Source organism: Monodon monoceros, unplaced genomic scaffold, assembly GCF_005190385.1.
Source record: "Monodon monoceros isolate NGI ecotype Baffin Bay Population unplaced genomic scaffold, NGI_Narwhal_1 Super_Scaffold_16, whole genome shotgun sequence".
NCBI classification, from domain to species: Eukaryota; Metazoa; Chordata; class Mammalia; order Artiodactyla; family Monodontidae; genus Monodon; species Monodon monoceros.
In genome coordinates, this window is record NW_021703772.1 from 108,271,286 (window position 1) to 108,288,692 (window position 17,407).

Here is a 17,407-nt window from a genome sequence, read left to right on the forward strand (position 1 = left end):
CCCCCTCCACCCTCTCCTATCTTCTGATCATACTGTCCTCATAAGGCGAGGGAAAACAGAAAACACCACCGTTCTAACCTGCACTGACAGCAAAGTTTGTACTGACAATCTTCCTGTGACCAGGGTTATCGAAGTTTTGTTTAAACAGAGGTAACAATTCTTTGAGACAGAACAGGTCTATAAAGCAGGATCCAAAGTACCTGGGTCCTGTCCTTCAGAGCCAGCACATCACATATACCTGGGCAATATGCACAGATGAGAAATGGAGGCAAGGAGCCCTGTGCTAGCACAGGCACTATACTGCACACAACACTAAACCGGCATCGTCTAGTACACGGTCAGTAATATCTTCAGGTTGAAACACTCTAGTGAAGCAGCCTTGACTGTTCCGAGGACCTCTTTAGCTTACGCTATGCAGGCCATGTGGCCTAACCGGGGGAAGGCTGAAAGCCTGCTTTGCCTCTCTCTTCCCCAATCCTACAACAGATGAGAGTTTACCATTCCAGTTCGAGGAAGGCTGTCCCAGGAGGGCCATCTCTGGTCCCAAAGACTGGATCACTCGGCATGGACTCCTGTCTCAGATCTATGCAGGTCAAGGCAAAAAGCAAGGCTGGGCTTGCCACTTGAGCTAGTTCACAGGAAGCAACCTTGTAAAGAAACTCCACTCTCCTGGAAGCTCTACCCCTAACTGTCCTATAACATGACCAATTTCTATCTGCAGAGGGATACAATGTAGTCTCGTATTTAAGATAACCAAAAGCCAACAGGCTTCACCATCTGTGACATCTTCAAGATACGAGGGTAAGTGGAACTCTATGTGGAACAACAAAACTTTAACAGAGTAGACTCAACAACGTGAGAGAAACTACAGCGGGGTAAACACTCGAGCGATGTGCAGTACAGCACTGATTAACTTATAAAAAGATGTAAACTGCTTCTGTACAAAAACCTCTTTGAGTCCTTTATTAACGTTTGGAGATGTGTGGTACATACAATTAACAGCATCACACCAGCTACAGAAGTACAGGTAACCAAGGATGTACTTCAGAACAAAGATCTCAGAGCAACTCATGGTGTTGCCAGCTCCGAACCTCCACAAAAACCCAACTCTGACACACGCAGGACAGACAATATAACAATTTCACTTTGAAATGGTTCTTTAAAAAAATGACAAGAATCGATAGTTCAAACCCTTTAAAGTGAGATGTGGCAGGTCTCTCGGTGCCATGGCACTGCTTTAGAAGGCCAGCGTGGGCATCTGAAGGTCAGAGTAAGGACCGACTGGGGTGAAGGGAAGAGGTTCGATTTTCAGCGTAGAGAGAGAACAGATGGTCTGAGTGGATACTTTCAGTCCAGGCTCAGTATGGGTCCTGCAGGAATCCAGCAGATAAATACAGTTTATCAACTGGAAGGCTGAAAAACGCCAGCCAGTCACTTGTGTCACTGATTCCAACTGGGAGACACTGACGCATCAGGAATCATGTACGACATGGTAAGTCTAAGAGGGAGACGCCTGAAAGAAAGACTGGAGTCCACTGTGTCAGATCAGCTCTGATCCTTCCGTGTCTCTGGATGCTATGGGCCCGTCTGCTTTCGAGCGTGAGTTAAGGAACGCTTTCTTAATTTCAATGTTCTGCTTTGAAAATAACCAAAGCCCTCCCCCACCCCCAACACCATTCTTCATAAATTCTGTTTCCAAAGTCCTGATTCGGGGTCTAGACTTTTTCCTTTCGCTTCAATTTTGACACCTTCTTGACAGTCCCATTCTTATTTAGAAGCTTCAGGACACGATCTTTGTGATCTAAAACCTTAAGCATGGAGTCTCTGGCCTCACTGATTTGATCCATCACAAGTTTACACCTCTGCATATTCCCCTGAAACAAAAGACATCACATCGTCAGTAAGTAATCTTCGAAACAATGGGGCTTTTGAAGAACTTCTCACCTTTGGATTGAGCCATTCTGAGGCTTTCACACAGAAAAAATGTTTTAGTGTTCCTTGATAATGCAGGCTGAAGTAACAGGTTTTTACTAAAGACATTAGTGGGCGAGGGAGGGAAAGGGAGAAGTAAGGAGAGCGAAAGGACCCTTCAAACCTGTATCAGTTCATTTATTCGGTGTAGGTCATCATCAGTTGCTGCCTTTTTCTTTGGGATGATCCCTTCCTGTAGGTTGGTGAGTCTTTCGTAAACATCGTGTTCTAGATTTGTCTGCAACAAACAAGAGGCAGGGCGTCATGACCTCGGAGATACTTTTGTCAAACTCAGGCGAACAACCCACCCTGAATCACCTGTGTAAACTGGTATCGGATCTGTTTGGGTGATAAAATCACTTCTCCCTATGACTAAGATGCAGTAAAGAAAATTGATCAACAATTTACATTACAGTTTGCCATAATTCAGAGTCCATCTTCCAGGATAACTTTTGTTTTTAAATTAGTTTATTTATTTTTGGCTGCACTGGGTCTTCGTTGCTGCACACGGGCTTTCTCTAGTTGCAGTGAGTGGGTGCTACTCTTTGCTGGGTGCGTGGGCTCTAGGCACTCAGGCTTCAGTAGTTGTGGCTCACTGGCTCTAGAGCGCAGGCTCAGGAGTTGTGGCGCACAGGCTTAGCTGCTCTGTGGCATGTGGGATCTCCCCGGACCAGGGCTCGAACCCGTGTCCCCTGCATTGGCAGGTGGATTCCCAACCACTGTGCCACCAGGGGAGCCCCCAGGATAACTTATTTATTTATTTGTTTGTTTGTTTGGTCGCACCACACGGCATGTAGGATCTTAGCTCCTCGACCAGGGATCAAACCCGTGCCCCCTTGCAGTGGAAGTGCGGAGTCTTAACCACTGGGAAGTCCAAGGATAACTTTTAAATTCTGCCAGGAATTCACAATCCCTCTGAAAAACAAGTCTATAAGTTTCAGAGAAATATGCTTTTATGCTACATAAAAAAAACTAGCCATGGCACTACTTTAAAAACAATACTCATAAAAGACAATGTTCTTCAGATCATTGCTACTCCAAAGATGGAAAGACTTTGTGAGGTTATTTTTTTTATTTTTATATTTTGCGGTACGTGGGCCTCTCACTGTTGTGGCCTCTCCCGTTGCGGAGCACAGGCTCCGGACGCGCAGGCTCAGCGGCCATGGCTCACGGGCCCAGCCGCTCCGCGGCATGTGGGATCTTCCCGGACCGGGGCACGAACCCGTGTCCCCTGCATTGGCAGGCGGACTCTCAACCACTGCGCCACCAGGGAAGCCCGAGGTTATTATCTTGATCACCTCCTCTTTACCTTGTTGAAGGAAGGATTCCCGCCTAGAGTTATGGAAAGGGCTGAACACCTAACACATTGGACAGAAGGGATCAACAGCAGTTTACTAGTCAGTATACTCTCAGCCCAGGGGAAGAGGACACCGCACACCACGCACGGCCACATGGGGGCTGCACTCCATGACAAGCAGGGAACGGAGTGAAGGAGTAGGGGCTGTAGGAGGCAGGCACTGAAGTATCAAGAGGGAGCGGTGCCCCCTGGTGCTCCCGGGAGGATGGCACTGGCTTATCTGAGTATCGCAAGCTGGCAGAGAACTGAAGCCCACTATTCAGGAAGAAGTGGGAACTGTGCCTGGTCCCCACGACAAGGAGCAGCGTGAGGAGGAGGAGCTTACACAGCTGGGTCATCTGACGCCCCCTCTTTTTCAGATGTCACGGCAACAGGTAACACTGAACCTTAACTGTACATCTTACAAACTTAAGTTGTTCAGTATATTTCACTTATGGGGACCAAAACTAAGATATATTTAGATTACAATTACATCCATCCACAGAATAGGTAACAGTAATTATAATACCACACAGCACACATAAAAATTCTACCACGACCCACGTTAACTGGGAACACTTCGGAATCACTCTAAAGAAAATGTTCTATGAACTCAGACGTCTCCAGCATCCATCCTTCTTTTCAGCAGGACGTAACAACTGCTAGGGCGCCACCTACCAGCTGCAGCAACTGGGCAGCACAGAGGTGAACCTTCCAGCCTTGGGCACGACAGGATACTCCTTTCTGATTAGCTATTTCCTGCAGCATAGCTTTCTTCTCCTCTGGAACCATAAAAAAAAAAAAAAAAGTATATTTCAATTTTTATAGAGCTAAAGTCATTTGTGTTCAAGCCACTACTTTAATTAAGAACTTTACTTAAATATCTTTAAGTCACTGAAAATACAAGTCACAACATGAATAAAAGCTCTTTGTGTCCACACCAGAAGAATTCTTTAGAGACCTACTGTGCTAAACTAGTGAGTTCAAAAGAGAGTAAGTCAGTACTCTAAACTCTTAAATGAAGGAAATGGTCTTTAGTGGGTTGGAGCCTTGCTCATGTGTGAAGCTTGCCAGCATGTGGAGAGTTTGGGCATGAAGCTTAGAAGCTCCGTGGTGTTATCTAGATCTTGGAGAAGTTACAGGGCTCCAACTTGGGTCACATTTAAATGTAGGTAGAAAAGTCCAGTAACCAGCACTGTAGTAAAATAAATATGAATTGTATCATTTGGACTGGGGAAAGAAACTAGGATTGAGGGGTACCTGTCAAAGGTGAGTTTGGCTGTATCTGTGAAGTTTTAATATCACTGTTTAACTAGGACTTAAAATGTAATTACATAGTACATGGATAGTTAAAAAACATTTTTTAAATTAAAAACCTTATTTTATTATTTTAAAAATTAATCTTGAAAAAACCCTACCTATATGTTTGTCAAAACTTGATACAGTATACAATGCCAAGACCAAACTGGACCGTAAATGATGATCTTTGGGTGATACTTGTATGTCAGTTTAGGTTCAGCAGATGCAACAAATGCACCACTTTGTGGTGGTGGTGACGGTAGGGGAGGCTGTGCATGTTCGGGAGGGGGTGGGGGTGGGACATGGAATATCTCTTTTGATATGGTTGTGAACCTAAAACTGACAAACTTTACTTCTCAGAGCAATTAAAAAAAAACCTCTGTCTACTAGACAAATATTAGCATAAATGGGATGAAAGAATTTTAACCTTTTTGAGAGAACTGTAGATTCACATACAATTGTAAGGAATAACACAGGGAGATCCCATGTACTTTTTTTTTTCACATCTTTATTGGATTATAATTGCTTTACAATGTTGTGGATCCTGTGTACTCTTTATCCACTTTCCCCCAGTGGTAAGATCTTGCAAAACTACAGTCAATATCACAACCATGACACTGACAGAGTCCACTGACCCTATTCAGATTTCACCAGTTTTAGATGGATGTGTATATTTCATTACGAGCATTAAAAAAAACTTTTTCGTTTCACAGAAGTTGCAAAGATAGTCTAGAGATATATCTGGTAAGGGACCTGTATCTAAAACATAAGAAGAATTCTTACCACTCAATGATAAAAAGACAAACCAATTAAAAAGGGCAAAGGATCCAAAAAGACATTTCTTCCAAAAAACATATACAAATGGCCAACATCACATGAAGATATTCAACATCATTAGGCATTAGGGAAATGTAAGTCAAAACCACAGTGAAGTACCACTTCCGACCCATTAGGATGCTGTAATAAAAAAAAGAGTAAGTGCTGGTGAGGATATGGAGAAATCCGAAGTATCCTCATGCACTGCCGGTGGGAAAAATGTATTTACTTTGGAAAACGGTCTGGGAGTTGCTAGAATGTTAACTATAGCTACCAAATAACCCAGAAATTCTATTCCTAGGTATATGTCCAAGAGAAATGAAAACAGATGTTCTCACAAAAATGTAGACACATGGGGCTTCCCTGGTGGTGCAGTGGTTAAGAATCCACCTGCCAATGCAGGGGACACGGGTTCGAGCCCTGGTCCGGGAAGATCCCACATGCTGCGAAGCAACTAAGCCTGTGTGCCACAACTACTGAGCCTGCGCTCTAGAGCCCACGAGCCACAACTACTGAAGCCTGCACGCCTAGAGCCCGTGCTCCACAACAAGAGGAGCCACCACAATGAGAAGCCCGCGCATCACAACAAAGAGTAGCCCCCGCTCGCTGCAACTAGAGGAAGCCCACGCGCAGCAATGAAGACCCCACGCAGCCAAAAATAAATAAAATAAATTTATAAAAACAATGCAGACACAAATGATCACAGCACCATTATTCATAATAATCAAAAAGTGGAAACAACCCAAATGCCCATCAAGTGATGAATGGATAAATAACATGTGGTATATATCCATAAAATAGAATATTATTCGGCAGGAAAATGGAATGAAGTACTCATACATGCTACATGGATGAACCTTGAAAACATTACACTAAGTGGAATAAGCCTGTCACAGAAGACTGTATAATATATGATTCCGTTCATAGGAAATGTCCAGCACTGGAAATCTACAGAGATGGAAAGCACATCAGAGGTTGCCTAGGGCTGGGGGTATAGGGAGGAGTGAAGATGGCAGGATTGGGGAGGATGGCTAAGGGTCGTGGAGTCTCTTATTGGGGTAATGAAAATGTTTTAAAACTCACCGTAGTGATGGACGTGCAACTGTGAACATACTAAAAATCACTGAATTGTACATGTTAATAGATGAATTGTATGCTACATGAATTATAGTGCAATAAAGCTATTACTGGGGAAAAAAGACAGTAAAGAGAGGTCAGGTATTTCTCCTTCACCACTGTCTACATCTTAATACCTGTAGTACAGTATCGCACCCAGGAGACCGCCACTGATGTAAAGTGAGTATATGCCATTACATCATTTTAGACTGATGTGACTGCCACCGCAATCGAGATTCAGAACTATTGCATCCCCACAGACATCTCTCCTGTGCCACACCTTTATGGTCACACCACCCCTGCCCCATGATTAACCCCCAAATCCACTAATTTGTTCTCTATCTCTATAATTTTGTCACTTAGAGATTGCTATATAGATAGAATCACATGATATGTCTTCTTTCTTTTCTTTTTGGTATGTGTCCTCCTAAGATTAGCTGTTTCCACTAAGCATAAGCACAATGCCCCTGAGCTATTACATGATCAATAGTTCTTTCCTTTCCATTCCTGAGTAGTAGTCAATGGCACTACAGTTTGTTTAACCGTTTGATGTCATTTGTGTTGTTTCCAGATTTTGGCTATTACCAAAAAGTTGCTATGAACACCTGTGTACGGATTTTTGTGTGAACACAGGTTTTCATTTTTCTGGGATAAACGCCCAGGAGTGCAACTGTTGGGTCATATGGTAAGTGTATGTTTGGTTTTTATAAAACTGCTAAACTTTTTTTTTTCCAGAGTAGCTCAGCAATGTATAAGAGACAACTGACTTGTGATATGACAGTGTTCTTTTAAGCTGCTTCCCCAGTGAAACTGGGGAAAATTTTTAAATAACACTTTAAACCTCTGGGAAAGGTCCTAAGGGCAAAGAGCAAAGCAGAAACATCTACTCAAGCAAATCTATGAAAATGTGGAAAGAACAGGAAGTCTGTGGTATTTAAACCAAGACCGCTCCCTCTCTCCTCTCTCCAGTTGAGAGGCGGTGACTCCATCCCAGATTGCTGCATCCCAGCCCACAGAGCCCCCTCTCCGCCAGCCGCTAGGGAGATGGCTCTCCTCCAAGGAGAAGCGAGACATTTCTCATCCTGCTCCGTGCTCCCCGCTGCTGAGGCCAAGTCCCGGGCGAGTCTAACTGACATGGGGGCTCCCTTCTTTTGCTCAACCCCACTTGTGGGATGGAGACTGTACCTTAGGCAAGGCGTGCTGAGAACACTGGGGCCCCAGGAGCCCTTCTCCTGGCTTGTTAAATGGTGGCGTCACATTAGGAGAGGCAAACCAAGCGGACATACCCCAGGCTACTCACTCCTCTTCCCCTACCCTGAGTGCTCACCTCCTACAGCAAGGTGTTACTCGGAGAAAAGGCTGTCACTGTCCCACTCCCACCTCCAGAGCCCTAGGCTCAGAGATTCTGCCTGGAGGGAGAAACAGGCCATAGCACAGGAAGCTTCTAATCTCTTCCCAAAGGAAGTGGCTCCATTTTCAACAGAGTACGCAAGTTCATATGCTCCCCAAAGCAGTGGAGAGTGCAGTCAAAGTAGGAGGAAACGTACAGACCCAGCGAAAGGCGCGGCCTAAACTGTGGGCTGACCAGTTTTCAGGAGAGAACAAAGAGTAAGACAGCTGGCAGGGGCTCTCCTGGGGGCAGAACCAACACCAAACACTGACCTCAGAAACCATTCTGGCAAGGAGCTACAATACGACTGGATTAGGTTGCAGAGGAATTTGTGTTTAAGGTCAAATTCCAGTACTGTGTTCTAGGAAATCAAATGGCAAGCAAGTAGTGGGGTTTATCAGCTGGATGTAGTCAGGGAAACAGTGGGGGAGAACCGTACTAATGCCACTGTCTTCCCAGGTGACTGTGGGCACCCAAAGCTGTGCCTCCGCAAGGAGTAACGTCAGAGGCTTATTAACACTTGGTGGTGTTGGCGGGGTGCAGGTGATTAGACTTCACTAAAAGAATCCAGCCAGTCGCTAAACAGATAAACAAGCAAATAGCAAATAACTATAGTGGGTCTTGGAGGAGATGGGGAGATCAGTACCAGGAGTTGCTACAATATAGTATCTAAAATGTCCAGTTTCTAACAAAAATTATGAGGCATGCAAAGAAACAGGAAAGTATGACCCATACACAGGGAAAGAGAAACAGGCACCAGAAACTGCTTGAGAGAGTGACCAGATGTCAGATTTATCAGAAAAAGATTTCAAAGTAGCCGTTATGAATAAATTCACAGAATGAAAAGCATTGAGTGAAGAAGGTATGATGATCATGTCACATTAAATAGAGAAAATCAGTAGAGAGATAGAAATTACTTTTTAAGAAAAGAACCAAATGGAAATTCTGGAGTTAAAAAGTACAGTAAACAAAATGTTAAAAATCTACTAGAGGGGCTCAACAGTAGACCTGAACTGGTACAAGAGAATTAGTAAAGTTGAAGACAGACCAACAGCACTGAAGAACTGAAGGGAGAAAGAAATGAAGAAGAATGAACAGGGCCTCAAAGAAACATGAAACACCACTAAGAGCACCAAAACATGTATAAAGAGAGAAAGGAGGAGAAATATTCAAAGAAAAAATGGCTGAAGACTTCTCACATTTACTGAAAACCAATAAACTATATATCCAGGAAGCTCAAGGAACCCTAAGTATGATAAATGCAAAGATACAAATAGACATATTATAGTATTATAAAAATGTTGAAAGTCAAAGTTGAGAAAATCCTCAAAGGAGCAAGACAAAACATGATGCATCATTTCCAAGATAACCCCAATAAAATCAGCAGCTGACTTCTCTAGAGAAACAATGGAGGCTAGAAAGCAGTGGGATAACATTCAAAATGCTCAAAGGAACGTATGAGAGATCTAGTTTCTCTACACACCCATTTAGCATTATCAGTATTTTTAATTTCAGTTATTTTGGCTGTGCTGCGTGGCTTGTGGGATCTTAGTTCCCTGACCAGGGATTGAACCCTGGTCCCCGGCAGTGAAAGCGCCAAGCCCTAACCACTGGACTGCCAGGGAATTCCCTAATTTCAGTTATTTTGGTAGGCATCTCAGTTTAAGTTCCTCTAATGGCTAGGGATAAACGCTTTTTAAAAATTAAATTTTACTGCTTTCTGTTCCAGAATCCAGTCAAGATACCACAGTACATTTACTTGTCATGTCTTCTGAGACTCCTTTTGGCCTGATGGCTTCTCAGACTTCCCTTGCTTCTGATGACCTTGACAGTTTTAAAGAGTACTGGTTAACTATTTTGTAGGATGACCTTCTAGTTAGATTTGTCTGATGTTTTTGTTAGGATTAGATAGTGGTTATAGATTTTTGAGAGGAGACATAGAGAAGTACCATTGTCATCACTGCCTGAGAAGGGTACGTTATTATTACATGATTCATTACTATTGAAACTGACTTTGATCACCTGGCTGAGGTGATGTTTGTCACATGTCTCCACCGTAAAGAGAGAGAGACACCCTCTTCCACACTGCACACTTTGGAACAAAGTCTCTACATAGCCCACACTTAAGGACTAGGATTTATATTCCCTTGGACATCTTCTCAGGTGCTTGCCATCCATGCATCTTCTTTGGTGAAATGTCTCTTTATGCCTTTGTCCATTTTCTAACTGGATTATTGTTTTTATTTACTGTTAAGTACTGAGAGTTCCTAATATATATCCTAGACATGAGTCCTTTATTAGAGATGTAGTTTGCTAATATTCCCTCCCAGTCTATAGCTTGTCTTTTCATCCTCCTAATAGGGTCTTTCACAGATAAAAAAAGATTTTATGAAGTCCAATTTATTGATTGTTTTTCTTTTAGAGATGGTGTTTTTGGTGTTATGTCTAAGAATTGTTCACCATGCCCTAGGTTTTGAAGACCTTCTCCTAGGTTTTTTTCCTAAAAGTTTTATAGTTTTACATTTAAATCTATTATCCATTTTGAGTAAATTTTTGCATGAAGTGTGAGGATTAGGTTGAGGTCCCCCCTGCCCCCACCAAACATATGGATGTCCAGCATTATTTGTTAAAGAGACTCTTCTTCCTCCGTCGAATTCCGTTTGCACTTTGGTCAAAAATCAGTTGGGCATATTTGTGTGAGTCTATTTCTGCATTTTTTATTCCATTCCTGTCATCAACACGTCTATCCTTCTGCAAACACCATGCTGTTTTGAGTACTGAAGCTAAAGAAGATTTGGTAAGAAGATTTCTGTTGTTTTTCAAGATTATTTTACCTATTCTAGTCCCTGTGCCTCTCCACATAATGTTTAGAACAAGCTTTACTAAGTTTACAAAAACCTCTGTGATTTTGGTAGAAATTGCAGTAAATGTATCGGTCAATCTAGGGAGAACCGACATCTTTGAGTTTTTCTAATCATGAGTGCTGTTATGTCTCTTCATTTATTTAGATCTTCTTTCATTTCTTTCATCACCATTTTTCAGTTTTCAGCAAACACGCCCTGTACATGTTTTGCTAGATTTGTACCTGAGTATATCACTTTGGGGGGAATAATTGTAAATGGCATTATGCTTTCAATATGTTTCCACAACATTCCAGGTATCTAAAATTATAATTGATTTTTTTCATGTTGATATTGTAGCCTGTGACCTTGCTGAACTTATTTACTAGTTTCAGGGGTTTTTAGTAGAATCCTTGAGATTTTCTATGTAGACAATGATGTCATTTGCAAATAGTTTTATTTATTCCTTTCCAACCTGTATAGCCTTCTATCTCTTTTTTCCTTACTTTACGATGTGGCTAGAACTTCCAGTTCTATCCTAAGTTAAGAGTGGTGACAGAAGACAGTCTTATCCTTTTGCTAATCACAGGCAGAAAACATTCAGTCTTTACCATTAAGTATAATGTTAGCTCTAGTTTTTTGGTTGACTTTTTATCAAGTTGAGGAAGTCTTCCTCCTTCTCTATTTTTGAGTTTTTATCATGAAAACGTTTTGAATTTTGTCAAACAAATTTTCTGCATTAATTGATATGATCATGTGATTTTTCTTTAGCTTCTGTTGTGGGTTGAATTGTGTTCCTCCAAAAGATGTTTAAGTTCTAACCCTTGGTACTTGTGAACGTGATCTTATTTGGAAGAGGGTCTTTGCAGATGTAATCAAGTTAAGGAGTCATACTGAATTAGGGTGGTCCTAAATCCAAAGAGTCAAGAAACAGGGAGGAATGCTCTGTTGGAGATGGGGGCAGAAACTGGAGTAATGCAGTAGCAGGCCGAAGAATAACTAGGGTTGCTGGCAACCACCAGAAGCTAAAAAGAGGCAAGGAAGGATTCTTTTCTACAGCCTTCAGAGAGGGCATGATCCGGCTGATACCTTGATTTTGGACTTCTGGCCTCCAGAACTATGAGAGAATATATTTGTTATTTTAGGCTATCCACCTTGTAGTACTTTGTTATGGCAGCCCTAGGAAATTAATATAACCTGTTAAAAACAGTGAATTACACTGATTTTCAAGTGCTGAACTAACCTTGCAGAACTGTAACAAATCCTACTTGATCAAGGTGTAAAATTCTACTTAGATATTGCTGGATTAAATTTGCTAACATTTTGTTAAGAATTTTTACAACTATATTCATTAAGAAATATTGATATGTAGTTTTCTATATTTGTACTCTGTCTTGTTTCTGTATCAGGAAAAGGTTGGCTTCATAAAATGAAGTGTTCCCTCCTATATTTGAAAGAGACTGTGGGAAATTGGTGTTGATTCTTCTTTAAACGTTTGGTAGGGCTTCCGTGGTGGTGCAATGGTTGAGAGTCCGCCTACCGATGCAGGGGACACAGGTTCGTGCCCTGGTCCGGGAAGATCCCACATGCCGTGGAGCGGCTGGGCCCATGAGCCATGGCCGATGAGCCTGCGCGTCCGGAGCCTGTGCTCCGCAACAGGAGAGGCCACAACAGTGAGAGGCCGGCGTACCGCAGAAAAACAAAAAACAAAAAACGTTTGGTAGAATTTCCCAGTAAAAGTATCTGAGCCTATAGATTCCTGTTTGGAAGCTTTTAAAATATGGATTCAACTTATTTAATGGTTATAAGACTACTCAGATTGCCTGTTTCTGATTGAGTTTTGCTAGTATGTGGCTTTTAAGGAATTGGTCTACTTCATCTAAGCAGCTGACTTTATGAGCATAAAGTTGTTTGTAGTATTTCCTTATGCTTTTAATGGCTGCACAGTCTTAGTAATATCCTGTTTCCTTCTTTTTAAAAAATTTTTATTTCATATTGGAGTACAGTTGACCAACAATGTTGTGTTGGTTTTGGGAGTACAGGAATGTGATTCAGTTATACATATACATTATCTATTCTTTTTCAAATTCTTTTCCCATTTAGGTTATTACAGCATACTGAGCAGACTTGCCTGTGCTACACAGTAGGTACTTGGTGGTTATCTATTTTAAATACAGCAGTCTGTACATGTCAATTCCAAACTCCCAATCTATCCCTCCCCCCGACTCTTCCCTCCTGGTAACAATAAGTTCGTTCTCTAAGTCTTTGAGTCTGTTTCTGTTTTGTAAAGAAGTTCATTCGTATGGTTTTTCTCCTCCACATATAAGCGAAATCATATGATATTTGTCTTTTTCTGTACGATATACTTCACTTAGTATGATAATCTCCATCCATGTTGCTGCAAATGGCATTATTTCATTCTGGGTAATATTCTATTGTATATATGTACCACACCTTCTTAACCCATTCCTCTGTTGATGGGCACTATGGTTGCTTCCATGTCTTGGCTATTGTAAATACTGCTACAATGAACATCAGGGTGCACATATCCTTTCGAACCATGTTTTTCTTCAATATATGCCCAGGAGTGGGACTGCTGGGTCACATGGTACTTCTATTTTCAGTTGTTTAAGGAACCTCCATGCTGTTCTCCATAGTGGCTGTACTAATTTACATTCCCACTAATAGTGTAGGAAGATTCCCTTTTCTCCACACCCTTTCCAGCATTTACTGTTTGTAGATTTTTTGACAATAGCCATTCTGACTGGTGTGAGGTGGTATCTCATTGTAGTTTTGATATGCATTTCTCTAATAATTAGTGAGGTTGAACATCTTTTCATGTGCCTCTTGACCATCTGTATGTCTTCTTTGGAGAAATGTCTATTTAGGTCTTCTGCTCATTTTTTGATTGGGTTGTTTGTTTTGATGACACTGAGCTGCATGAGCTGTTGGTAAATTTTGGAGACTAATCCCTTGTGAGCTGCATCACTTGCAAATATTTTCTTCCATTCTGTGGGTTGTCTTCTTGTTTTGTTTATGGTCTCCTTTGCTGTACAAAGCTTTTTAGTTTAATCAGGTCCCATTTGTTTATTTTTGTTTTTACTTCCATTACTCTGGGAGACGGATCAAAAAAGATACTGCTGCAATTTATGTCAGAGAGTGTTCTGCCTGTTTTCCTCTAAGAGTTTTATAATGTCTCATCTTACATTTAGGTCTTTAATCCATTTTGAGTTTATTTTTGTGTATGGTGTTAAAGAATGTTCTAACTTCATTTTCTGACATGTAGCTGTCCAGTTTTCCAGCACCATTTATTGAAGAGACTGTCCCCCCTCCACTGTGTTGTACTATCTTTCCTCCATTGCCTCCTCTGTCATAGATTAATTGACCACAGGTGCATGGGTTTACTTCTGGGCTCCCTATCCTGTTCCATTGATGTGTATTTCTGTTTTTGTGCCAGTAACATACTGTTGTGATGACCATAGCTTTGTAGTATAGTCTGAAGTCAGGGAGCGTGATCCCTCCAGCTCCATTTTTCTCTTTCAAGATTGCTTTGGCTAATACGGGGTCTTTCATGTCTCCATACAAATTTTAAGATGGTAGATTGCCTTGGGTGGTATAGTCATTTTGAGAATACTGATTCTTCCAATCTAAGAACACAGTACATCTTTCCATGTGGTTGGGTCATTTTTGATTTCTTTCATCAGCATCTTAGAGTTTTTGGAGTACAGGTCTTTTGCCTCCTTAGGTAGGTTCATTCCTAGGTATTTTATTCTTTATGATGTGGTGGTAAATGGGACTGTTTCTTTAATTTCTCTTTCTGATCTTTTGTTGTTAGTGTATAGAAATGCAACAGATTTCTGTGTATTAATTTTATATGCTGTAACTTTACTCAATTCACTGATGAGCTCTAGTAGCATCTTTAGGATTTTCTATGTATAATGACATGTCATCTGCAAAAAGTGAGTTTTACTTCTTCTTTTCCAATTTGGATGACTTTTTTTTTTTCCTTCTCCAATTGCTGTGGTTAGGACTTCCAAAACTATGTTGAATAAAAGTAGCGAGAGTGGCCATCCTTGTCTTGCTCCTGACCTTCCAGGAAATGCTTTCAGCTTTTCACTGTTGAGCATGATGTTAGCTGTAGGTTTGTCATATATGGTCTTTATTATGTTGAGGTATGTTCCCTCTATGTCCACCTTCTGGAGAGTTTTTATCATAAATGGGTATTGAATTTTGTCAAAAGCTTTTTCTGCACCTATTGAGATGATCATATAGGTTTTATTCTTCAATTATTTGTTAATATGGTGTATCACATGGATTGATTTGCAGATACTGAAAAATCCTTGCACCCTGGGATAAATCCCACTTGATCATGGTGTATAACCCTTTTAATGTGTTATTGGATTCGGTTTGCTAGTATTTTGTTGAGGATTTTTGCGTCTATGTTCAACAGTGATATTGGCCTGTAACTTTCTTTTTTTGTGGTATCTTTGTCTAGTTTTGGTATCAGGGTGATGGTGGTCTCATAGAATGAGCTTGGGAGTATTCCTTCCTCTGCAATCTTTTGAAACAGTTTCAGAAGGATAGGTGTTAGTGCTTCTCTAAATGTTTGATAGAATTCAACTGTGAAGCCATCTGGTCCTGGGCTTTTGTTGTTGGGAGTTTTTTAATCACAGTTTCAATTTCAGTACTTGTGATTGGTCTGTTCATATTTTCTATTTTTTCCTGGTTCACTCTTGGAAGATTGTACCTTTCTAAGGATTTGTCTTTCTTCCAGGTTGTCCATTTTACTGGCATACAGCTGCATGTAGTAGTCTCTTATGATCCTTTGTATTTCTGTGGTGTCAGTTGTAACTTCTCTTTTTTCATTTCTAATCTTACTGATTTGAGCCCTCTTTTTTTTCTTGATGAGCCTGGCTGAAGGTTTATCAATTTTGTTTCTTTTCAAAGAACCAGCTTTTAGTTTTATTCATCTTTGCTATTGTTTTCTTCATCTCAATTTCATTTATTTCTGCTCTGATCTTTATGATTTCTTCTAACTTTGGGTTTTGTTTGTTCTTCTTTCTCTAGTTGCTTTAGGTATAAGGTTAGATTGTTTATTTGAGATTTTTCTTGTTTCCTGAGCTAAGATTGTATTGCTACAAACTTCCCTCTTAGAACTTTTTTTTTGCTGCATCCCATGGGTTTTGGATCATTGTGTTTTCATTTTCATTTGTCTCTAGGTATTTTCTGATTGCCTCTTTGATTTCTTCAGTGACCCATTGGTTGTTTAGTAGCATATTGTTTAGCCTCCACGTGCTTGCGGTTTTTGCAGTTTTTTCTTGTAGTTGATTTCTCATCTCATAGCGTTGTGGTTGGAAAAGATGCCTGATATGATTTCAGTTTCTTAAATTTACTGAGGATTGATTTGTGACCCAAGATGTAATCTATCCTGGAGAATGTTCCATGTGCACTTGAGAAGAATATGTATTCTGCTGCTTTTGTATGCAATGCTCTAAAAATATCAATTAAGTCCATCTGGTCTAATGTGTCATTTAAGGCCTGTGTTTCCTTACTGATTTTCTGACTGGATGATCTGTTCATTTTTGAAAGCAGGGTGTTAAAGTCCTCCAGTATTACTGTGTTACTGTCAATTTCTCCCTTTATAGCTGTTAATATTTGCCTTCTATATTGAGGTGCTCCTATGTTGAGTGAATATCTATTTACAACTATTATATCTTCTTAGATTGATCCCTTGATCATTATGTAGTGTCCTTCTTTGTCTCTTGTAATAGTCTTTATTTTAAAGTCTATTTTGTCTTTTATGCTACTCCAGCTTTCTTCTGATCTCCATTTGCATGGAATACCTTTTCCCATCTCTTCACTTTCATTCTGTATGTGTCTCTAGATCTGAAGTGGGTCTCTTGTAGACAGCATATATACAGGTCTTGTTTTTGTATCCATTCAGCCAGTCTATGTCTTTCGGTTAGAGTGTTTAATCTGTTTACATTTAAGGTAATTATCGATATGTGTGTTCTTATTGCCATTTTGTTAACTATTTTGGATTTGTTATTGCAGGTGGTTTTTCTTCCCTTCCTCTTTGTTCTCTTCCCTTGTGATCTGATGCTGTGTTTGGATTCCTTTTTTGTGTATCTATTGTAGATTTTCAGTTTGCGGTTACCATGAGGTTTTGATATAGCAGTCTATATATAAATAAGATTGTTTTAAGTTGCTGGTCTTTTAATTTCAAATCCATTTCCAACATCCTGCATTTGTGCTCTCCTCTTCTCACAATTTTGCTGGTTTTGATATCATATTGTGTGCAGATGATTTCCTACCTTTACTGTATGTTTGCCTTTTACTGGTGAGCTTTTCCAATTGTAATTTTCTTGTTTCTATAGTAGTTTTGGTCTCTTCTTTTTCACTTAGAGAAGTTCCTTTAGAATTTGTTGCAAAGCTGGTCTGGTGGTGCTGAATTTTCCTAGCTTCTGCTTGTCTGTAAAGCTTTTGATTTCTCTGTCGAATCTGAATGAGAGCCTTGCTGGGTAGAGTAATCTTGGTTGTAGGTGCTTCCCTTTCCTCACTGTAAATATATCTCACCACTCCCTTCTGGCCTGAAAAGCTTCCGCTAAGAAATCAGCCGATAACTTCATGGGAGTTCCT

General features: G+C 40.7%; 1 protein-coding gene across 9 annotated transcripts in view; it reads right to left on the bottom strand.

Moving 5' to 3' along the window:
* Positions 1–702: 702 nt before the first annotated feature.
* The window catches only part of SAP130 (Sin3A associated protein 130), a 75,555-nt gene continuing 58,850 nt past the window's right edge, over positions 703–17,407 (bottom strand). For 3 of the 9 annotated variants that reach the window (XM_029225136.1, XM_029225133.1, XM_029225132.1), the window contains 3 exons: positions 3,986–4,089; positions 2,096–2,209; positions 703–1,874 (listed from right to left, as the gene is read on the bottom strand). In XM_029225136.1, coding sequence (XP_029080969.1) covers positions 1,716–1,874; positions 2,096–2,209; positions 3,986–4,089 — 377 coding nt within the window. In that variant the 3' untranslated portion in view covers positions 703–1,715. The remainder of the gene's footprint in view (positions 1,875–2,095; positions 2,210–3,985; positions 4,090–17,407) is intronic. The other 6 variants (XM_029225138.1, XM_029225137.1, XM_029225140.1 and 3 more) reach the window with 3 other exon arrangements.